Here is a 25042-nt window from a genome sequence, read left to right as displayed (position 1 = left end):
ATTTGTCCATAAGCATTGGTCACACGGTGCTGCTTCACTGTGAAAAGCAACAACCTCTGGAAAAATATCACTTTGGAGCAAGAATACCAAGTGAGCTGAGATGCTTAATCAGCAGTCTTCAGCATCTGCTAGGAATAATGAGCTGTGACTATTTAATAACACTTTGCCAATTCCTGTCTGATCGGTTTATCCCATCACTGTGCCTTCTAAGAAGGGTGCCAGTGACTGTTCCAAAGCCGCTGGCTTTCTAAAATGCACATGACATGGCTACTCAATTAGAAAGGACGAACTAAGTTGCATTTATATAGTGCCTTTCATGACTTCAAAGTCCCAAAGTGCTTTGCAGCCAATGAAGTACTTTTGAAGTGTAGTCACTGTTGTAATGTTATTCCAAAAGGCATTTGAATTGTATTGCAATGCCCTTCTCAAAATTTTGCAATGCCCCTGATATTCAAAATATGGTATCTCAAAAAGTTTCATTGGAATTGCATTACCTAACGATGTCAAGAGTGTGATGGAATACTCTCCACATGCCTGGATGAGTGCAGCTCCAACAACACAAGAAGCTCGACCCCATCAAGGACAAAGCAGCCCGCTTGATTGGCACCCCATCCACCACCTTAAACATTCACTCCCTCCACCACCAGCGTACCGTGGCTGCAGTGTGTACCATCTATAAGATGCACTGCAGCAACTCACCAAGGCTTCTTTAGCAGCACCTCCCAAACCCGCAACCTCTACCACCTAGAAGGCATGGGAACACCACCACCTCCAAGTCACACACCTTCCTGACTTGGACATATATCGTCATTCCTTCATTGTCACTGGGTCAAAATCCTAGAACTCCTTTCCTAACAGCACTGTGGGAGTACCTTCACCACACGGACTGCAGCTGTTCAAGAAGGCGGCTCACCACCACCTTCTCGAGGGCAACTAGGGATGGGCAATAAATGCTAGCCTTGCCAGCGATGCCTACATCCCGTGAATAAATTTTAAAAAGTGTTTTAAACTACTTGAAGTCACACAAAATCCACTGGGGATTATACAGTGCTTTTCACCCTGCAACACTCCATTTTTTGCAACATTCTAGAGACTTAGTCCAGTTCACAGCCTCAACCCAACAAAGGATCATCTGCCAGTGTTTCAGCAGCCCACTGAACCCAATGATTTCCTTGCAATCTTCTTCGTGGAAGAATTATGAATTATTAAGTTTATGAAGTGATGACAGTATCCCCACTAATGTCTTGGACTGATGGGATGAAAATCTTCTGTTTGCTATTCCCTGCATGAAATGAATTTGGGTAGGCTTAACATACTTAAGAGGTTACTTGTTCATGGCACAAGCTTCCCACAATTCATTATGTTGCTTACGTAGCAACAACGACTGTACTGCAAAGTAATTCATTGTATTGCACTTTGGGATGTCCTTCCCTCCCATTAGGCAAGATCCATATCCGAGGAAATGCAAAGGCAACGAGTATACAACTACATAAACAGGATATAGGAGGTGTGTGAGCAATGATCCAGCATTTAAGCAAAGTACATAAAGTAGCATTTTGCCATTTCACATTATTTAGAAAGGTCGATGTGAAAAACTTTTACAATTATATTAGGAAAGATGGGGTGGTTTAGAGCAGTGTGGCCCCTTAAAAACAGACAACAACAACTTGTATTTATATAGTGCCTTTAACGTTGTAAAACATCCCAAGGAACTGAAAGAAATCAGCATTTGTAGGGAAATGGCGTTAGGGAAATTGATGGGACTGAAGGCTGACAAAACCCCAGGGCCTGATAATCTACATCCTGGGGTACTTAAGGAAGTGGCCCTAGAAATAGTAGATGCATTGCTGGTCATCTTCCAACATTCGATGGAATCTGGAACAGTACCCATGGATTGGAGGGTAGCTAATGTTACCCCACTATTCAAAAAAGGTGGTAGAGAAAACTGAATTACAGACCGGTAAGCCTGACATCGGTAGTGGGGGAAAATGCTAGAGTCCATTATAAAAGATGTAATAGCAGAGCACTTGGAAAACAGTGACAGGATCGGACAAAGTCAACATGGATTTACAAAAAGTAAATTGTGCTTGACTAATCTACTGGAATTTTTTGAGGATGTAACTGGTAAAATAGATAAGGGAGAACCAGTGGATGTGGTGTATTTGGACTTTCAGAAGGCTTTCGATAAGGTCCCGCATAAGAGATTAGCGTGCAAAATTAAGGCACATGGGATTGGGGGCAAGGTATTGACTTGGATAGAGAACAGGTTGACAGACAGAAAGCAAAGAGTTGGAATAAACGGGTCTTTTTCCGAGTGGCAGGCAGTGACTAGTGGGGTACCGCAGGGATTGGTCCTTGGACCCCAGCTATTCACAATATATATTAATGATCTAGACAAGGGAACTAGATGTAATATCTCCAAATTAGCAGACGACACAAAGCTGGGTGGGCGTGTGTGCTGTGAGGAGGATGCCGAGAAACTCCAGGATGATTTGGACAGGTTGGGTGATTGGGCAGAAGCATGGCAGATGCAATATAATGTGGATAAATGTGAGGTTATCCACTTTGGTGGCAAAAACAGGAAGGCAGATTATTATCTGAATGGCAATAGATTGGGAGAAGGGGAAGTGCAACGAGACCTGGGTGTCCTTGTGCACCTGTCGCTGAAGGTAAGCATGCAGGTGGAGCAGGCGGTTAAGAAGGCAAATGGCATGTTGGCCTTCGTAGCGAGAGGGTTTGAGTACAGGAACAAGGATGTCTTGCTGCAGTTGTACAGGGCCTTGGTGAGACCACACCTTGAGTATTGTGTGCAGTTTTGGTCGCCTTATCTGAGGAAGGCTGTTCTTGACATGGAAGGAGTTCAGCGAAGATTCACCAGGCTGATACCTGGGATGGCAGGAATGTCGTATGAGGAGAGATTGGGCTTGTACTCGCTGGAGTTTAGAAGAATGAGAGGGATCTCATTGAAACTTATAAAATTCTGACAGGACTGGACAGACTAGATGCAGGAAGGATGTTCCCGATGGTCGGGGAGTCCAGAACCAGGGGTCACAGTCTAAGGATAAGGGGTAGGCCATTTAGGACCGAGATGAGGAATTTCTTCACCCAGAGAGTGGTGAACCTGTGGAATTTTCTACCACAGAAGGCAGTAGAGGCCAATACATTAAATATATTCAAGAAGGAGTTGGATATATTTCTTAAGGCTAAAGGGATCAAGGGGTATGGGGAGAAAGCAGGGACCGGGTACTGAATTTGGATGATCAGCCATGATCGCATTGAATGGCGGAGCAGGCTCGAGGGGCCGAATGGCCTACTCCTGCTCCTATCTTCTATGCTTCTATGTAAAGCGCTGCACAGGAGTATTTTAAGACAACAAATTTGACAGCGATCCACATAAGGATAAATTAGGGCAGGTGACCATAAGCTTGGTCAAAGAGGTAGGTTTTAAGGAGCGTCTTAAAGGAGGAAAGGGAGGTAGAGAGGTTTAGGGAGGGAATTCCATAGCTTGGGGCCTAGGCAACAGAAGGCACGACCACCAAAGGTTGAGCGATTATAATCGGGGATGCTCAAGAGGGCAGAGTTAGAGGAGCGCAGATATCTTGTGGGGGGGGGGGATGCGTTGTGGGGCTGAAGGAGATTACAGAGATAGGGAGGGGCGAGGCCATGGAGGAATTTGAAAACAAGGATGAGAATTTTGAAATCGAGGCGTTGCTTAACCGGGAGCCAATGTAGGACAGGGGGTGATGGGTGAACGGGACTTGGTGTGAGTTAGGACACGGGCAGCTGAGTTTTGGATGACCTCAAGTTTACGTAGGGTGGAATGTGGGAGGCCAGCCAGTAGTGCATTGGAATAGTCAAGTCTAGAGGTAACAAAGGCATGGATGGGGATATAAATGATTGATTATTAGGAAATGCGGACATGTTAAATAATTACTTTGCATTGCCTGATAGCCCAAGGAAATTAATATTGAATGAGAGACGGGGACTCGCCAAAATTCACGTAAGCAAATTAACAGAAAATACTGGCGCTGAAGAGTGACAAATCCCCAGCACCAGATGGGTTTCAACCCAAGGTTTTAAAGGAAGTAGGTGAGAACATTGCAGATGCCCTAACTATAATCTTCCAAAGTGTTCTCGATTTAGGAACCATTCCTTTAGATTGGATAATTGCAAATGTCACTCCGCTATTTAAAAAAGATGAGGGGGAAACCAGGGAATCGTAGGTCGGTTAGCCCAACACCTGTTGTCAGGAAATTACTAGTGTCTATAATTACGGATGGAGTGACTGAACACCTTGAACATTGTCAGCTGATCAGAGAGAGCCAGCACGGATTTGTGAAAGGTAGGTCACGCCTGATGAACCTGATTGAAATTTTTGAAGAGGTGATCAAAGTAGTGGACAGGGGGCATAAGAACATAAGAAATAGGAGCAGGAGTAGGCCAATTGGCCCCTCGAGCCTGCTCCGCCATTCAATAAGATCATGGCTGATCTGATCCTAACCGCCAATCTACTATTACAGAACCATCTCCTGAATCTAACAGAATTAGACACACGAAATAGGAGCAGGATCAGGCTACATGGCCCCTGGGCCCGCTCCGCTACCCACAGGGCCATGACCGATCCGAACCTAGACTCATGTCCAAATTCCTGCCCGCTCCCCGTAACCCTTTATTCCCTTTACTTCTAGGAAACTGTCTATTTCTGTTTTAAATTTATGTAATGATGTAGCTTCTACAGCTTTTTGGGGCAGCATATTCCATGGACCTACCACCCTCTGAGTGAAGTAGTTCCTCCTCATCTCAGTTTTGAAAGAGCAGCCCCTTATTCTAAGACTATGCCCCCTAGTTCTAGTTTCACCCATCATCGGGAACATCCTCCCCGCATCCACCCGATCCAACCCCTTCACAATCTTATATGTTTCAATAAGATCGCCTCTCATTCTTCTGAACTCCAATGAGTAGAGTCCCAATCTACTCAACCTCTCCTCATATGTCCATCCCCTCATCCCCAGAATTAACCGAGTGAACCTTCTTTGCACTGACTCGAGAGCAAGTATGTCTTTTCTTAAGTATGGACACCAAAACTGTATGTAGTATTCCAGGTGCGGTCTCACCAATACCTTGTACAACTGAAGCAATACCTCCCTATTTTTATATTCTATCCCCCTAGCAATGAAAGCCAACATTCCATTGGCCTTCTTAATCACTTGCTGCACCTGCATACTAACCTTTTGAGTTTCGTGCACCAGGACCCCCAGATCCCTTTGTACTTCAGTACTTTCCAGTCTCTTGCCATTAAGATAATAACTTGCTCTATGATTTTTCCTGCCAAAGTGCATAACCTCACACTTTCCAGTATTGTATTCCATCTGCCAAATCTCTGCCCACTTACTTAGCCTGTCTATGTCCCCTTGCAGGTTTTTTATGTCCTCCTCACTCACTACTTTCCCTCCCATCTTAGTATCATCTGCAAACTTTGATATGTTACACTCGGTCCCCTCCTCCAAATCGTTAATATAGATTGTAAAGAGTTGGGGACCCAGCACTGACCCTTGTGGAACACCACTAGTTACTGATTGCCAGTCCGAGAATGAACCATTTATCCCAACTCTCTGCCTTCTGTTAGATAGCCAATCCTCTATCCATGCCAGAATATTACCCCCAATCCCATGATTTTTTTTATCTTAAGCAATAATCTTTTGTGTGGCACCTTGTCAAATGCCTTTTGGAAGTCTAAATACACTACGTCCACTGGTTCCCCTTTATCCACCCTATATGTTACTTCCTCAAAGAACTCCAGCAAATTTGTCAAACATGACTTCCCCTTCATAAAACCATGCTGACTTTGTCCTATTAAATTATGATTATCCAAATGTCCTGTTACTGTCTCCTTAATAATGGACTCCAATATTTTACCTACCACAGATGTTAGGCTAACCGGTCTATAGTTTCCAGCCTTCTGTCTACTACCCTTTTTAAATAAGGGCGTTACATTAGCAGTTTTCCAGTCTGCCGGGACCTTTGCTGATTCCAGGGAGTTTTGGAAAATTATTACCAATGCATCCACAATCCCTACCGCCACTTCCCTCAAGACCCTAGAGGATGTAAGCCATCGGGTCCAGGTGATTTATCCGCCTTGAGTCCCATTATTTTACCGAGTACCACTTCCTTAGTGATTTTGATCGTGTTTCGCTCCTCCCCCCCCTATAGCCCCCTGTTTGTCCAGTGTTGGGATATTCTTAGTGTCTTCTACTGTAAAGACTGATACAAAATATTCATTCAGTGTTTTTGCCATCTCCATATTTCCCACCATTAATTTCCCGGTCTCATCCTCTAAGGGACCAACATTTACTTTAGCCACCCTTTTTTCTTTTTATATAATTATAAAAACTCTTACTATCTGTTTTTATATTTTTTGCTAATTTACTTTCATAATCTATCTTCCCTTTCTTAATCAATCTTTTTGTTATTTTTTGCTGTCTTTTAAAGTTTCCCCAATCCTCGATCCTCCCACTAGATTTGGCTACCTTATATGCCCTTGTGTTTAGTCGAATACTATCCTTAATTTCTTTACTTAGCCTGTGTCTGTGGATGTTATTTATATGGACTTCCAGAAGGCATTCGATAAAGTTCCTCATTAGAGACTGTTAGCTAAAGTTGACGCTCATGGAATTGAGGGCAAATTATTGACCTGGTTAGGAGATTGGCTGAGCAGCAGGAGACAGAGTAGGGTTAATGGGCAGGTACTCCAATTGGCAGGATGTGACGAGTGGCGTCCCACAGGGATTTGTGTTGGGGCCTCAACTGTACACTATTAGCGACTTAGATGATGGGATAGAGAGCCATATCTCCAAGTTTGCAAATGGCACAAAGATAGGCGGCATTGTAAGCAGTGTAGATGGAAGCATAAAGTTACAAAGCGATATTAATAGATTAAGTGAATGGCAAAAGTGTGGCAAATAGATTTCAATATAGGTAAGTGTGAGGTCATCCACTTTGGACCTAAAGAGGTCCAAAAATCAGAGTACTTTCTAAATTGTGAAAAGCTAGAAGCAGTGGAGGTCCAAAGAGACTTTGGGGGTCCATGTATGTAGATCACTAAAGGTACACAAAAAAAATCAAAAAGGCTAATGGAATACTGGCATTTATATCTCGAGGACTAGAATACAAGGGGGTAGAAGTCATGCTGCAGCTGTACAAAGCCCTGGTCAGACCACACGGAGTACTGTGTTCAGTTCTGGGCACCAACGCTTAGGAAGTGCAGCGTAGATTTACCAGAATGATACCTGGACTCCCAAGGGTTAAATTACGAGGAGAGATTACACAAACTAGGGTTGTATTCCCTGGAATTTAGAAGATTAAGATATTATGGGGAACTGTTGAGGTCGATAGAGAGAAACTATTTCCACTGGTTGGGGAATCTAGGACTCGGTCATATCTTAAAAATTAGAGCCAGGCCTTTCCGGAGTGAAGTTCGGAAACCCTTCTGCACGCAAAGGGTGGTAGAAGTTTGGAGGTCTTCCACAAAATGGAGTTCATGCTGTCAATTTTAAATCTGAGATTGATAGCTTTCTGTTAACCAAAGGTATTAAAGGATATGGGCCAAAGACGGGTATATGGAGTTAGGTCACAGATCACCCATGATCTCATTGAATGGCGGAACAGGCTCGAGGGGCTAAATGGCCTACTTCTGTCCCTAAAACAGAAAATTCACAACAGTATAGGTTTTCTGACACTTGATGAAGGCACATGGTTAAAACCAAATAAAGGGAGATTTACTCTAGTCACGCTGTGTTATCTTGGAGTGTTCAGTACTGATGGTGGTGATAGATCATTTGAATTGAACTGAAGAGAACAATATTTCCACAATCACCAAAAAAAAATGCACAAATAAGTGTATAATATAAAAGTAGAGACACTGTCTGATTGCTCTTTCAATGACACTGTCACCGATGATTAGAATTGATTCTATCGACTACAAACTTCCATGCAAAACAGGTGGGCTTATGGGCTCCTAGTCTTTGTAGTGGTGAAATCATCATGAAAATAAATTGATGCTCTGCCCCAGCAGGTTTGTACAGCTGATTATTGAGGGGAATAATTTGACCTCTGAGGCTTCACTGCTTTCCCCCCAAAAATACCCAGCTCTAAGCAGTGAAAAAAGTGAAATGCAGAATTGGAGTGCATGTCCAGCAATGTACTGAGTTTTAAGAGCTGGCCTATTTACTTGTTCTATTGTATGTGAGAAACTTTGTTTCCATCCAGGTGCGTGCATCGAAGACGTTGATAGGGATATATAGGTGGGTAAAATCTCAATCTTGAGTTCATGAAAGGAATTTTGAAAATCAAACTCTTCTCTTTTCAGTTAATAGTCACTGTGCTTCAAATTATTTTTGCAGTCTGCTGTAAAGATTGGCTGGCTTTGATAGACTTCAAGGACTCTGGCATCCTTGCTCAACACAGCAGGTTTGAGGCATCCTATCGAGAGAATACTCCCTTTTTTTTATTCATTCAACGGATGTGGGTGTCGCTGGCAAGGCCAGCATTTATTGCCCATCCCTAATTGCTCTTGAGAAGGTGGTGGCGAACCGCCTTCTGCAACAGCTGCAGTCCACGTGGTGAAGGTGCTCCCACAGTGCTGTTAGTTCGGGAGTCCCAGGATTTTGACCCAGCGACGACGAAGGAACAGCGATATATTTCCAAGTCAGGATGGTGTGTGACTTGGAGGTGTTGGGTGGTGTTCTCATGCGCCAGTTCTCCTTGTCCTTCTAGGTGGTAGAGGTCGCGGATTTGGGAGGTGTTGTCGAAGAATCTTTGGCGAGTTACGCAGTGCATCTTTTGGATGGGTACATCTTACAGACACAGTGCGTTGGTGGTACAGAAGATCCCCACTTCTGACCTTATGATGGAGGGAAGGCCATTGATGAAGCAGCTGAAGGGGTTCCGCCTAGGCCACTGCCCTGAGGAACTCCTGCAGCGATGTCCTGGGGCTGAGATGATTAGCCTCCGACAACTACAACCATCTTCCTTTGTGCTAGGTATGACTCCAGCCAGTAGAACATTTTCCCCTTGATTCCCATTGACTTCAGTTTTACTAGGGCTCCTTGATACCACAGTCTGTCAAATGCTGCCTTGATGTCGAGGGCAGTCACTCTCGCCTCACCTCTGGAATTCAGCTCTTTTGCCCATGTTTGGACTAAGGCTGTAATGAGGTTCTGGAGTCGAGGTCTTGGCAGAACTCAAATTGAGCATTGGTGAGCAAGTGCTGCTTAATTGTGCTGTCGGCGACACCTTCCATCACTTTGCTGCTGGTTGACAGTGGACTGATGGGACAGTAATTGGCTGGATTAGATTGGACTGCTTTTTGTGGACAGGACATACTTTTAGGTAGATGCCAGTGTTGTACTGAAACAGCTTGGCTAGAGGCCTTGGCTAGTCCTGGAGAGCTTGTCTTCAGCCCTACAGCCGGGGTGTTGTCAGGGCCCACAGCCTTTGCTATATCCAGTGCGCTCAGCCGTTTCTTGATACCACATGGAGTGAATCGAATTGGCTGAAGACTGGCTTCTGTGATGGTGGGGATCTCGGAAGGAGGCAGAGATGGATCCTCCACTTGGCACCTCTGGCTGAAGTTGGGATTTGAACCTACAGCCTTCTGACCCGGAGATGAGAGTGCTGCTTCGTCGTTGCTGGGTCAAAATCGCGGAACTCCCAAACTAACAGCACTGTGGGAGCACCTTCACCATGCGGACTGCAGTGGTTCCAGAAGGCGGTTCGCCACCACCGTCTCGAGAGCAATTAGGGATGGGCAATAAATGCTGGCCGTGCCAGCGGCACCCACGTGGCAGCTGACCCCTTGTAATTCACAACGACTTAAAGTACTGTTATGGTAGAGCTGTGACCCTTTAAACCACAAGCTCTAATTGTTGCAAGTAAATTCAGCCTGACATCAATCCGAGTTTAATTGTTCGGTGAGGGTGGAAGGTAAATTTATGCCTTTAGGTCAGAAAAAGAACAGCATGAAATAACTGCCTCTCTTCAAAAACAGTAAAAGAAAATTTGACATATCTGAAGTGAAATGGACACACTCAACTTTTGTGTGTGTAAATATATATGTGAAAATATATAACCACTATCAGTTAAGTTCACAATGCTGATTGATTTTGCATTTAGTCAGTTAGATATTTAAACCAATAAAAAACACATTATCTGGTCGTTTACCCAGAGAGTGGTTAGAATATGGAATTTGCTACCACAGGAGTAGTTGAGGTGAATAGCTTATAGATGCTTTTAAGGGAAAGCTAGATAAGTACATGAGGGAGAAAGGAATAGAAGTCTATGCTGATGAAGTGAGCTGAAGTAGGGTGGTTCGAGGCACTTGTGGTGCATAAACACCGGTACAGACTAATTAAGCCAAATGGCCTGTTTCTGTGCTGTAAATTCTAGTGTCAGCCATAGCTCAGTGGGCAGCACGCCCGCCTCTGAGTCAGAAGGTCATGGGTTCAAGTCCCACTCCAGAGATTTGAGCACAAAAATCTAGGCTGAAACTCCCAGTGCAGTGCTGAGGGAGCGCTGCACCGCCAATATATTCAAGAAGGAGTTGGATATATTTTTTATGGCTAAAGGGATCAAGGGGTATGGGGAGAAAGCAGGGACAGGCTACTGAATTTGGATCATCAGCCATGATCTCATTGAATGGCGGAGCAGGCTGGAGGGGACGAATGGCCTACTCCTGCTCCTATCTTCTATGTTTCTATGAGATGCTGTCTTTCGGATGAGACGTTAAACCGAGGCCCCATCTGCGCTCTCAGGTGGACATAAAAGATCCCATGGCCACTATACAAAGAAGAGCAGGGGAGTTATCCCTGGTGTCGTGGCCAATATTTACCCCTTATCAACATAACTTAAAAAAAATCAAATTATCTGGTCATTATCACATTGCTATTTGTAGGAGCTTTCTGTGCGCAAATTGACTGCGCGGTTCCTACATTACAACAGCGACTACATTTCAAAAGTACTTCATTGGCTGTAAAGCACTTTGGGACATCCTGAGATTGTGAAAGGCGCTATAGAAATGCAAGTCTTTTCTTTTTCTGTCATTATCCCATTGCTATTGGTGAGCCATTGCTGTGTGTAAATTGGCTGCTATTTTTGTCTACATTACAACAGTGACAACCACAATGCACTTCAAAAGTACTTCACTTTGGAACATCCTGAGGATGTGAAAGACATATATAAATGCAAGTAAAGGTACCAAATAACCAGCAACCGCCACAAAGCCAGCTGTGTTTGGCCAAATGGCCTGTTTCTGTGCGGTAAATACTTTGTAATTACATTGGTCGGCAATTTTGCACCGACTTCTTTGGGTTACTTTTTGAGCTATTGATTATATAAGTGTCAAAATTGAATTTCTAACCTAATGCATAAACAACACGTAAAGAAGTCACAAAACTTAGTCATTAAACCGTGTGTGTGTTTTAGAAATTCTGTAATAAAATTCCTTCACAGGTCCGCGCTGCATATGGGGAATGGTGGAGGCGGGGTCTGGCACCTGTCGTCTTTGGGCAAGGTGAACTGTGGTTTGGCAACACATGCGAAGTGTCTGCCACACTTAGCTCCGGCTTAAATAACCACAGTGTTAAGTCAACTCCAATATAGACAGTGGGAAAAGCTACCAATCACTAACCCGTAGACGGGTGGCAACACCACAGGTGATCCTCTGGAATTATATAACGCGTTGTGTGCTCCATTCTAGATCAGTCCTGACATTCCAAAACCGTGTATCCTCTGACTTTCTATGAGCAACGTCACAGGAAATGGAAAAATTAGCGCACAAGTTGCTTTTTCACCTAGAAGAATATGTATTCAGTTATTGTTTGTATTGGGGATTGGAGGAAGAGAAGCCGACATTAGCCCATTTAATGGTTTACAAATGTTCTATTCCTCGAGTTAATACGCAAGTTCTGTTTCAGTGATTTTGCTGTGAAAGTGTGGCCCTTACAGACAGATCCACCGCATCCCCGGGAAAAGGGCATCCGTGGGCGGAGAGTTCTGTCCAGCGAATGCCCGTGAAATTCTTGCGCCTGATAAAAGCATACGGCCTGCTTTTACCAGCATAACAGTTTGAAAAAGCAAAAATAAATTTTTATCGATCATTTATACATTAAAAATCCTGTGCAATAAGGTAAGGTTATTTTTAGCCCCTTTTAAAACATTTAAATTTATTTTTCAAAAAATTAAATTTTTGTTTTAAATATTTAATTAAATGGCATTTTAGTTCATTTTAAATATGTAATTTTTTAAAAATTTGATGTGTAGATGCATTTTTTGGGGTATTCCCATTCATGCTTACGGGATTTCCGTACATACGGAACTCCTATAAGCATGAATGGGGATTCCCTTTTATTGGTTGGGCCGGCCCACGTGATCCCAGGGGTGCTTGTGAACCATGTGCACCCATGGGATGAGTGGGCCTCTACCCACGGGTATTCGGAGAGGCCCAGGACCGCGAGTCTCCGGACCACCAGGTACGCGGGCATTTTATTTGCGGATCTGAGGCATTTCCCTGCGGGAAGCCTCCGACCGCAAATTCAGGGCCAATGTTTTTGGTTATTTTGTTTTTCTCTGACTTTTTAATGGCATTCTGCAAAAATTGTGCATCACATCTGCAAGTTCAGCAGAATTCTAAAAAACCAGGTAGAACTCTTGAAAATGGGTCCTCAGTTTACAGCCACAAAGATCCTATTTACAGAACTGATTTACAGCCTGAGGATTGGAAAGGAGAGCCAAAGGTCCGTTAACATGGATGTTATTGCTGTTTTAGCGATAATTCAAATTGAAGTGATGGCAATGATTTTTTGACTTCAAAATTGCATAAAATGAGATATATTGTAAGAGTTTATATTGTGAATATTCTTCAATGTTATGAATTAAGGATCCCCACATAAAAGATTAAAATTCAAGTATTTTTGACAACGCAAAAAAGGTAAAAACAAAATTGGTTGTTGCTGTTTAGTCATAGTTTTTTCAATTCCATCTGTAGGGTCCATGCTACCATTTTCTATGCGAGTCCTTCATGCAGAACTTCCACAGTACTTGGGGAAACCGCAGGAATCATTGGACAGGCTGCACAGCATGAAAGTGATTTGCCTAAAGGTAGGAACTTGTGATCTAAAAATGTACTTGTGTGTTGGTCCAATTGAGTCATACTTCTGAGAAATGTAGTCCGTTCACCTGAGGTTTGCCATTTTAGAAAAGTCTGAGGAGGATCCTGTTGCAAGTTTACTGTATGGTATGGCGAAAGGTCTGGTTGGAATCATTTATTTTTCGGATTGTCTCGTCATACATGAAACAGTCATACATGAAAATGTATTCCGAGATGGAAACAATTTACATATTTAGATGGCTGTTGTCGGGAATTCCCAAAGGGAACAACTTGTATGCTGTTGCACCTAATTGATTGCATCTCCCCACACATTCTTAAGTTTTTAAAGTTTGAATTTATTTTTATTTGTGCTTTTCTCTTAGTCATGGCTGTTCTCGGCGAAGTGAGTAAGCAATCTCTCCCAGTGCAACTTTTAAGCTACCTTTTTTAGGTTGCGAGAGCAGATCAAATTGATTTGCTCTCCCTCACTAACGTCACCACCCCCCCCCCCCCCCCCCCCAAAATTCCATATGGGGCAAGTGCCGGGTCTTCCTTGGCATCTTTCTGGGGTCAGTTAAGGGAATTTATCATGTGGGGAAATCACAGGTATGGAAGTCCTACCACGCCATAGTGTACTGCATTAGTAAAGTTTCTCACCTGGTTTCTCTACAATAGTCATCCAATGCAACTTGTGATCACCATTACATTGGCCAATGTACTTAAAAATGTCATTGCTCTGTATGAGGAAAGATGGTTTGGAGGCTCAAATACCAGTTTGTGGGGGGCTCTCTTCATAGAGTAGACATGCAATATCACCAGTGAATTGTAAAAATTATTTTAATTGTGTAAATATTATAGATGTAAGGTGGGGGGGAGCAATCTGTTGACCATTTTGCAATTTTTCACAAACTCATCACGGTTACATTGTACAGGTAGAACATAACATAAGAATTAGGAGCAGGAGTAGGCCATACGGCCCCTCGAGCCTGCTCTGCCATTCAATAAGATCATGGCTGATCTTCCACCTCAATTCCACTTTCCCGCCCGATCCCCATATCCCTTGATTCCCCTAGAGTCCAAAAATCTATCTGTCTCAGCCTTGAATGTACTCAATGACTCAGCATCCACAGCCCTCTGGGGCAGAGAATTCCAAAGATTCACAATCCTTTGAGTGAAGAAATTCCTCCTCATCTCAGTCTTAAATGGCCGACCCCTTATCTGTAGGCAGGATATAGCTTTCTTTCACCTCTAAGACACTTGCTATAGAACGTGTAAGCTATTCACTCCGCTGTGTTTATTAACCAGTTAAGTGATCAACTATCTGCCTGAAGTAATGAACATTCACTATTTGTTGAGCCACTGAAGGTTTGGTATCATTTCAACATTTAAGACGGATATGAGGTTGTAAAGATGGCCCGCAGCAGTTGTGATTTAGTGAATAAGTGGGCTAGTGGTAATTTTTGATGTCAAACAGATCTGAAAGCTGAATGGCTCATGCAGCCCAACATTATAGGTGATTTATTTTCATATAAATGACCACTACTTAGTACAGGAAACTTTGTGCTATCCGGAGGTGAGCTATCCGGCAATCTGGAGCCACCGGCAAAGATCAGCAGCCGTTTTTTATTCTTTGATTTTTTTTTGCTTTGTTTGAACAGTCAAGCTGTGCAAGGTCTATAGCTATAGCAACAGCTTCAGCTACAGAGCTTGCAGGCCACACCCGAGTGTTTAGAAGCTGTTGCTAAGCAACAGTGTTTGTTGTCAAATACGGAGATAAGAATCTCCGTATCTCTCAACATTAACTCTGGAGAGTACGGCAGTTTTGAGGCAATGGCAGCAGCTCGGTCCCGTGGGTGCCGGATAGCACAAAGTTTCCTGTGCTTTTATTTTTTCAAGTTTACCATTTTTCAAGTTTCAACTTGAAATTTGCATAAATCCTTGTATGGTAATGTTCTGGATGTCCATATAATGAAATTCAGATGCCCGGTGAACAAGTTTTACAGAGGCCTATATTTCATCTTGAAGTAAGGTTTGATGAGTGTGAGGGTTGCAGATGGTGGTGACATACATCTTATCTTACGGTCTTTGTGAAATTGAGAGAACTGGTATCTCTCTCTTTGGTTTCCATCTTTCATTGGCTAACTCACCACAACAGCACAGCTGAGATCAGGTGCTTGCTGTGTAGGGAATTGTTAGACCACCAATTTGTGATGGTGTGTTGAAATTTCAGTGTGCTGTGCTATTGTGCTTTCCACAAATAGAATGACCGTCAGTCTGTTAGCGTTTCCTTTGAGTAAATTATGCTGAACAGTGTATCTGACATTATTTCAATTAAAAAAAAAAAAATGTAAATTATGAAATACGCTTGCTTATTTCACTTCTAAAATAACGACTTTTTATCATGGTCAGTACCCACCACCACACCTATCTAATATAAGAAATTGTAGAGCAAACTACTCTTGAAGGTTGTTTCGTTCAAATGGTCTGATATTTCACATTTTTAAATACTTAAATTCACACGCTGCTGTTATTTATGTTGCTTAATTTAATTTATTGGACAATTCAAATTGTTTAGCACAGAAACGACTGAATTATCCCAAGTAGATTGTATACTATTGGATTGGCTGAAAAGCACATTTGGAAATGTCGCTCAGTAGCCTATGGGATGTCTTCTGCAGATTTTCTGATTGTAGTAGGCCATGGCGTATTGCCCATTGACATTGTAAAACGCCGACTGCAACTTGAGCACTCTTGTTTCCCACTTCTTGGAAATTAATTAGACCATGGGTATAATAAAAATCGTATTGACTGCAATTCCCGGGTTCTAATTTGTAACTTGTTGCCCCCTGGATCACATACATTACATCAGGCGTGCAGTTAATGTCTTCAAGCGTTGCTTTTGGCTATTAAAACATCATCTGGCTTGCTGCTGCAGTCCCAAAATGCAGCATTTGCATTTGATGACAAACCTTAAATAAACATTTATGCCATTCTGGATGCATTTTTGTTACAATAAGTGGTTTAAACCTGGTTAAAATCTTTCCCCATTTTCATATTTTAAAAAAAATTCTCAATACTTCGAAGGAAATGCTAGTAGGAGTATATTTTTTGTATAAAGCACTGCCCGAAGTGTAGTAATTTCAATTATTTTATCTTGCATAACTTAATTTGGCTGCTTATTTTCCTTCCTGTGAAGACTTACCATGGGGTTTCTTTTTCCTTTCATAGTTTGTAATTTAATAAAACAGGGAGGCTTAAGTTTATTTCACTTGAGTTTTTAAATTTTCACAAATAATAATGTCTGTTTGAACATTCATTCTTTTGTCTGACTCGCATCCTTTGATGTGTAGTTAACTTCACAGTATAATTTTTCATTAGCACCATGCTGGGATATATACCAAAATCTGTTTGGAGCGAAACCACCTGGCAATCCTTTTGTTGCTTTGAATATCTTAATGAATGTGTAACTTTGCACCTTCTAGATTTTAAAAATGATTTACCTTTCATGCAGGTTCGTGATAACCTGGAACAAGGACTAGCTGAAGATGGAAGTATGATCAGCATATCCTCGGAGAACAGACAAGGTGTGAATTTTCTTAATACCGAGTTTTCATATTAAAGACCAATACCAGTTTTCATAGGTAACTATAGTGTTGCACAAGTCACATCACTTTCGAGCAGTTTAAATAGAGCAGCCACACAGTGATCTAAATATTTTCATGGGTGCTGTGAATTGTTTACCCTTCAGCATCACGCTTAATTTCAACTTTTAATTATGTTGTAAATTTGGGGAGCGTTTAAAAAAAAATTTTTTTTTTTTTTTTTGAGAAAATTGTTAATTTATATAGAAGTAATTTAAAGAAACTATACTTAGTGAAATTATTATACAGGTGAAATGCTGCATTGCTTGAAAACTGCGAAAGCCTAATAAATGTAGCTAACCCCATTGCATTTTGAAGGCTGTCCTGTCACCTGTCAATAAAGCCTGTAATTGTACATCAATCTTTAGCTTAACTTACAAACATCCCACAGCTGCATGGAGCAGATAACTCCGACTGGCCAAAATTTGACAGAGCCTTGTGCATATCTGTGAAGTACTGGATGCACACAGTTTAGCCAATTATGCAGCTAGAGAAACTGGCAGAACAGAGGAGCATGACTATAGATCTGAACGCAGTTGATCTGACTTCATGGCATACCTGATAATTGTTTATCCCCGTCATTTGCATATGATTTTCGTTGCTTGAGTTAGAATATTTAGAATTCATTAACATGCTAATATTGGGCATGTTTTCACTATTTTACCATATTAAAGGAGCAGTATTCCCCTGGTGGAACTTGTTAGTGGTAGAATTGTTAATATTCTACTCGTCGCAGCCTTTAGAATTAAACTCTATATTCTAATGATGTGAGGGGATCATGGAGCAGGGTCATACATGCTGCTTCTAATCTGAGATCAAATCGATTGGGGAGGTGCTGAGCCTAGGATCCCGCAATAGAGGTGTGGGAGAAAGAGCTAGTTCTGGTGACTGGCTACAGGGGTAATTGCATCACTAAATGAGCTGGGTGGGAGTCCACCCTTTTGGATACAGAGGTTGCATACAAGAAACTAGATTAAAAATTACAAAAAGGGAAACATTTGCTTCTTTCTCTTTCCCCCTCCCCTCCCCCCAAAAAAAATGATGCTACAATACACCAGATATAATTGGTTTGGGCAGGACAACATTAGATACAAACAAATGCTCACTACATCTGAGGCAACCCATGGATTGCAAACAGCCTACCTACCCTTACAAGGATTAAAAAAAAACCTTTGATTACATTCAAAAATATTTCAACGCTGTCAATAACTGGCACCATCTGTCAACCACATCATTGATTTTGCCAATGAAATCTAATCAAAAGTTAGAATGTAGAAACAAGATATCTTCCAACTTTCTGAACTCCTCTCACTTTCATTTTCTGTTCCTTTTTTATATCCCTCTTTTTTTTATTTTTGTATTGGGACACGGGCAGGTGAGCAAAGTATCAAGATTTGGGCAGGTGCGATTGGATGTTGTAACTCAAGTCAGATGGAGAGAAGCAGAGAGCATTGGGACACCAAGGGCCAGCAGAACATGGGCTTGTGCAGAGGCAACAGGATGTGAACTCCATGAATCACATAGGGGGGAACTCTGATTTTTGTCTCAGAAAATGTCACTGTTTGCTTTGAAAACTCCACATTTCTGAAACAAAATCTGTTTCTTTTATTGTCGCAAACAAATTAGTAGTACAGGAAACTCTCTTATCCGGCACCAACGGGACCGGCGTGGTGCCGGTTTATCAAAAGGTCCGGATTACAGAGAGGCATAGTTTAAAAGGTACGAGAGCTCCGTACACAGCAACAAATCCAGGCTTCCCTGTTGCTTAGCAACATGTACAGGAACTCCGGCCACAGACCAAGCATCCCTGTTGCTTCGCAACAAGTGCACAAACCCCAGTTACACAGCCACAGATCCAGGAACTGCCACTAATATGAAGTAAAACTTACCTGAACCTACTCCTGCATTTTGCCGGTTAACAGAGATTTCGGGTTATTTAGGTGCTGGTAAATCGAGTTTCCTGTACTGTACTTCCAATTGTAGGCCTTCTGTTATTTCAGCATGAGAAATTCTTTCCCAAGTTTAAACTATAATTAGAGGTACACTGCTGCTAATCTGAGCAATACAACTGAACACTTAACGATCATTAATCGTGAAAGCAATCACGCAGATAAATAAGAGTTCTGGTTTTGGCAGGGCTTGATCAATCATTACAATTGGTGATCACTAAATTCCAATACGGGACTTCTGCTCCGCGGATGTTTCTGTGATTTTTATCCAGTGCACAGCCCAGTCTAAATCCAAGAAAATGCCGCTGTTCAATCCTCTCTGCGCTGGTTTAGCTGATCTCAGTTTGAGTGGTGCTAGGAGTGCTGTCAATGACTTCAGAAAGGAGGGCATTCAGCCAGAATGAGAAACCACCTCTGGAAGTATGCGGGATCAAGCTGGGCTGCAAATAGCCAAACATCATTCACTGTCATATTCAGTACAACAACACCACCACCTTGCATTTATATAGCGCCTTTAACGTAGTAAAACATCCCAAGGTGCTTCACAGGAACGTTATCAAACAAAATTTGACACCGAGCCACAAGGAGATATTCGGACAAGTGACCAAAAGTTTGGTCAAAGAGGTAAGTTTTAAGGAACGTCTGAAAGGATAGAGACGGACGGAGAGGTTTCGGGAAAGCATACCAGAGCTTGGGGCCCAGGCAGCTGAAGGCACAAACTTCAATGGTAAAGCGATTGAAATCGGGGGTGCAAAAGAGGCCAGAATTGGAGGACGCAGAGATCTCTGAGGCTTTTAGGGCTGGAGGAGGTTACAGCGATAGGGAGGGGGCGAGGTCATGGAGGGATTTGAAAATGAGGATGAGAATTTTAAAATCGAGCTGTTGCCGGACCGGAAGCCAGCGTAGGTCAGCGACAACATTCCCTCTAAGCTGCACGCCCGCGCGGCTCTCTGCTGGTCCTGCACAGCCCGGGCCCAGCTTTTCAAAGTTAAGGTTCGCACATGCGTGAAACTGTCAATGGGCCACGCAGCCACTTAAAGCAGCCACACACCCAGAAGAGAATTACAGGAAACATTGGTCAGCAAGCATGATTATGCATAAATAAAGGTGATTTTGGCGCGGTATCGCAGAGTATGAGGTTACCAGAGATTAACTAGTGCTTGTCGAACTTTTCGGAGTGGAGGGGAAAAAAATAAAATTTCTGTTTAATAAAAGAGAATACTGAGAGTTCTTCCTTCATCAAGAAAGCCACCTTTGCTTTGGCTGGATGGCATTGTGGCTGCATAATCCTAACTCGGTACATCTTGACTCCCAGCCACAGACAAGTGGTGATATATACAAGGAACATAACATAAGAAATAGGAGCAGGAGTAGGCCAATCGGCCCCTCGAGCCTGCTCCGCCATTCAATAAGATCATGGCTGATCTGATCCTAACCGCCAATCTACTATCACAAAACCATCTCCTGAATCTAACAGAATTAGACACACGAAATAGGAGCAGGATCAGGCGACACGGCCCCTGGGCCCGCTCTGCTACCCACAGGGCCATGTTCGATCCGAACCTAGACTCATGTCCAAATTCCTGCCCGCTCCCCGTAACCCTTAATTCCCTTTACTTCTAGGAAACTGTCTATTTCTGTTTTAAATTTATGTAATGATGTAGCTTCTACAGCTTTTTGGGGCAGCATCTTCCATGGACCTACCACCCTCTGAGTGAAGTAGTTCCTCCTCATCTCAGTTTTGAAAGAGCAGCCCCTTATTCTAAGACTATGCCCCCTAGTTCTAGTTTCACCCATCATCGGGAACATCCTCCCCGCATCCACCCGATCCAACCCCTTCACAATCTTATATGTTTCAATAAGATCGCCTCTCATTCTTCTGAACTCCAATGAGTAGAGTCCCAATCTACTCAACCTCTCCTCATATGTCCATCCCCTCATCCCCAGGATTAACCGAGTGAACCTTCTTTGTACTGACTCGAGAGCAAGTATGTCTTTTCTTAAGTATGGACACCAAAACTGTATGCAGTATTCCAGGTGCGGTCTCACCAATACCTTGTACAACTGAAGCAATACCTCCCTATTTTTATATTCTATCCCCCTAGCAATGAAAGCCAACATTCCATTGGCCTTCTTAATCACTTGCTGCACCTGCATACTAACCTTTTGAGTTTCGTGCACCAGGACCCCCAGATCCCTTTGTACTTCAGTTCTTTCCAGTTTTTTGCCATCCAGTTTCTTGCCATTAAGATAATAACTTGCTCTATGATTTTTCCTGCCAAAGTGCATAACCTCACACTTTCCAGTATTGTATTCCATCTGCCAAATCTCTGCCCACTTACTTAGCCTGTCTATGTCCCCTTGCAGGTTTTTTATGTCCTCCTCACTCACTACTTTCCCTCCCATCTTAGTATCATCTGCAAACTTTGATATGTTACACTCGGTCCCCTCCTCCAAATCGTTAATATAGATTGTAAAGAGTTGGGGACCCAGCACTGACCCCTGCGGAACACCACTAGTTACTGATTGCCAGTCTGAGAATGAACCATTTATCCCAACTCTCTGCCTTCTGTTAGATAGTCAATCCTCTATCCATGCCAGAATATTACCCCCAATCCTGTGATTTTTTATCTTAAGCAATAATCTTTTGTGTGGCACCTTGTCAAATGCCTTTTGGAAGTCTAAATACATTACGTCCACTGGTTCCCCTTTATCCACCCTATATGTTACTTCCTCAAAGAACTCCAGCAAATTTGTCAAACATGACTTCCCCTTCATAAAACCATGCTGACTTTGTCCTATTAAATTATGATTATCCAAATGTCCTGTTACTGTCTCCTTAATAATGGACTCCAAAATTTTACCTACCACAGATGTTAGGCTAACCGGTCTATAGTTTCCAGCCTTCTGTCTACTGCCCTTTTTAAATAAGGGTGTTACATTAGCAGTTTTCCAGTCTGCCGGGACCTTTGCTGAGTCCAGGGAGTTTTGGAAAATTATTACCAATGCATCCACAATCCCTGCCGCCACCTCCCTCAAGACCCTAGGATGTAAGCCATCAGGTCCAGGTGATTTATCCGCCTTGAGTCCCATTATTTTACCAAGTACCACTTCCTTCGTGATTTTGATCGTGTTTAGCTCCTCCCCCCCCCCCCCCCCCCCCATAGCCCCCTGTTTGTCCAGTGTTGGGATACTCTTAGTGTCCTCTACTGTAAAGACTGATACAAAATATTCATTCAGTGTTTTTGCCATCTCCATATTTCCCACTATTAATTTCCCGGCCTCATCCTCTAAGGGACCAACATTTACTTTAGCCACCCTTTTTCTTTTTATATAACTATAAAAACTCTTACTATCTGTTTTTATATTTTTTGCTAATTTACTTTCATAATCTATCTTCCCTTTCTTAATCAATCTTTTTGTTATTTTTTGCTGTCTTTTAAAAATTTTACCAATCCTCTATCCTCCCACTAGATTTGGCTACCTTATATGCCCTTGTTTTTAGTCGAATACTATCCTTAATTTCTTTACTTAGCCACGGATGGCTGTCTTTTCTTTTACACCCTTTTCTTCTCAGTGGAATATATATTTTTTGGAAGTTGTAAAATAACTCCTTAAATGTACACCACTGATCATGTATCGTCTTACCCTTTAATCTATTTTCCCAACCCACTCTACTCAATTCCACTCTCATACCTTCATAGTCTCCTTTATTCAAGCTTAGCACGCTTGTTTGAGATCCAACCTTCTCACCCTCTAATTGAATATGGAATTCAACCATGTTATGGTCACTCATTCCAAGGGGATCCTTTACTAGGACATTTTAAATTAATCCTGTCTCGTTACACAGGACCAGATCCAAGGTTGCTTGCCCCCTGGTCGGTTCAGTTACATACTGCTCAAGAAACCCATCCCTAATACACTCAATGAACTCATCCTCAAGGCAGCCCTGCCCAATTTGATTTGTCCAATTAATATGATAGTTAAAATCCCCCATAATTATAGATGTTCCCTTATTACAAGCCTCAACTATTTCCTGATTGATACTCCTTCCAACAGAGTTGCAACTGTTCGGAGGCCTATAGACTACGCCCACTCGTGTTTTTTCCCCTTATTATTCCTTACCTCCACCCAAACTGTTTCATTATCCTGATCTTTTGACCCAATATCATTTCTCTGTATTACAGTGATTCCTTCCTTTATTAACATAGCCACCCCACCTCCCCTTCCTTCCTGCCTGTCCTTCCTGATCGTTAAATAACCTGGTATGTTTAATTCCCAGGCATTGTCACCCTGCAGCCATGTTTCTGTAATGGCCACAAGATCATACCCATATGTAGTTATTTGTGCTATTAACTCGTCTATTTTGTTACGAATGCTACGTGCATTCAGATAGAGAACTTTCAAATATGTTTTGTGACACTTAGTTCCTGCTTTTGCCCTTTTTATTACTTTACCTTTTACTCCATACCTTCTGCCCCTTCCTGACATGCTCTGGTTTTTAATTTCCCCACTGCTACCTAAGTCTATGACCTTCTCTGTTGTCATTTTTATTATTTGCTCTCTAGGAACCTCCCCCCCTCACCCCCCCCCCCCCCCCACTAGTTAGTTTAAAGCCCTCTCTACAGCCCTAGTTATATGATCCGCCAGGACTCTAGTCCCAGCACTGGCCAAGTGAAGCCCGTCCCAACGGAACAGCTCCCTCCTGCCCCAGTACTGGTGCCAGTGTCCCAGGAAGCAAAACCCATTTCTCCCACACCAGTCTTTGAGCCACGCATTTAACTCTAATTTTATTTGTCCTAGCCAAATTCGCTCGTGGCTCAGGTAATAATACAGAGATTATTACCCTTGAGGTTCTGTTTTTTAATTTGACCCCTAGCTACTCATACTCCTTTAACAGAACCGGCTTCCTAGTCCTACCTACGTCGTTTGTACCAACATGGGCCACGACAACTGGATCCACCCCCTCCCACTGCAAGTTTCTTTCCAGCCCAGAGGAGATGTCCTTAACCCTGGCACTCTGAAGACTGGGTTTGGTAGACTGGCAATTTTGGAATGAATGTCCTCTGGAGATACAAAATTAAATAGTCTTGGTATATTTCCTTAAATATCATTTAACAGGCCTGCCGTTTTAATTAAAATAACTTCCTACCATTTTGTAAATACAGCACTGTACATCGTACACAAGAGATTTCACAAAAAGTAGCTCTTATTTATCTTGTGTAAAATGTTGCAGTATCTAAATTGCAGAGGAGTTGCCAATATAAATTTCAATTGTGGAGTGTTAAAAAATTTCAGTCCCAGAGTAGTAATAAATGCCCATTTCTTACATTTGGCATTTTTATTTATCAAATAATGTATGATTTGCAGAGGTAAACTGCCTGTACAGTAATTATTTTATAAAAAGGAAGACTTGGATTTTATTTGTGCCATATATTTCCCAAACATCTCGGTGCTTCGTGCACAATGAGTTAAGTTGAAGTGCAGTAACTGTCAGGTAGGCAAACGTGGTTACAATTTTGTGCACCGATTTGGTTCTGTAAAAGTATTCTTCGCACTAAACTACTGACCTAACTTTTGGTATGGCAGCAAATTTATTTGGGATTAGCAATAGAAAATTAGGATTTCTCAGTGTAGGCTTGTACAATGTCTAATTTATTACTTGCGATATCTTTAACTTTTTAATTTTGCTGTATGAAAAAATCTCTCATCTTAGGCAGTCCCTCGGAACCGAGGATGACTTGCTTCCACACTAAAAATGAGTTCTCAGGTGACTGATGAGTCCAATGCGGGACCTACAGTCTATGTCACAGGTGGGGCAGATGGTGGATGAAGGGGCAGGTGGGTGGGGTGCTTGGGTTGACTTGCGCTCCTTCCGCTGTTTGCGCTTGACTTCCGCTTACTCCTGGCGAAGAGACTTGAGGTGTTTGGCGCCTTCCCGGATGCTTCTCCTCCACTTTGTGCAGTCTTGGGCCAGGGATTCCCAGGTTTCATTGGGGATGTTGCACTTTTTTAAGGAGGCTGAAAAATATAAAGCCAAATTGTAAACCTTTACAGACTTCCATATTAACATTTACACAAATTTTGATGCATTGTAGAGACACTGAAGTATGTATCCATAGTTTTAATAACCGCAGACCTTCAGTAACTTGTTTCTTTTAAGTTTTTTGTAATTGGAGAATTCAGTTCATTATTACACCTTACAAGCACATTTCAAAAGTAAAGCAACACTTAAAAATTAAATGTAATATTTTTGCATGCTACCTTGGGGCTTGGTTCCTGTTTGAGTTACTTGCAGTGAGCTGCACCAG

General features: G+C 42.4%; 1 protein-coding gene across 5 annotated transcripts in view; it reads left to right on the top strand.

The window, feature by feature from the left end:
* The window catches only part of trappc12 (trafficking protein particle complex subunit 12), a 111932-nt gene that overhangs the window by 43036 nt on the left and 43854 nt on the right, over positions 1-25042 (top strand). For all 5 annotated transcript variants that reach the window (XM_085996402.1, XM_085996403.1, XM_085996405.1 and 2 more), the window contains exons 6-7: positions 13040-13152; positions 16653-16725. In XM_085996402.1, the coding sequence (XP_085852528.1) occupies positions 13040-13152; positions 16653-16725 (186 nt within the window). The remainder of the gene's footprint in view (positions 1-13039; positions 13153-16652; positions 16726-25042) is intronic.

The sequence above is a fragment of the Somniosus microcephalus genome, chromosome 9, assembly GCF_052327205.1.
Source record: "Somniosus microcephalus isolate GS21.2 chromosome 9, FLI_Smic_1.0, whole genome shotgun sequence".
NCBI classification, from domain to species: domain Eukaryota; kingdom Metazoa; phylum Chordata; class Chondrichthyes; order Squaliformes; family Somniosidae; genus Somniosus; species Somniosus microcephalus.
Note: the sequence above shows the minus strand (reverse complement) of the source record. Positions and strands in the feature narration are given on the sequence as shown.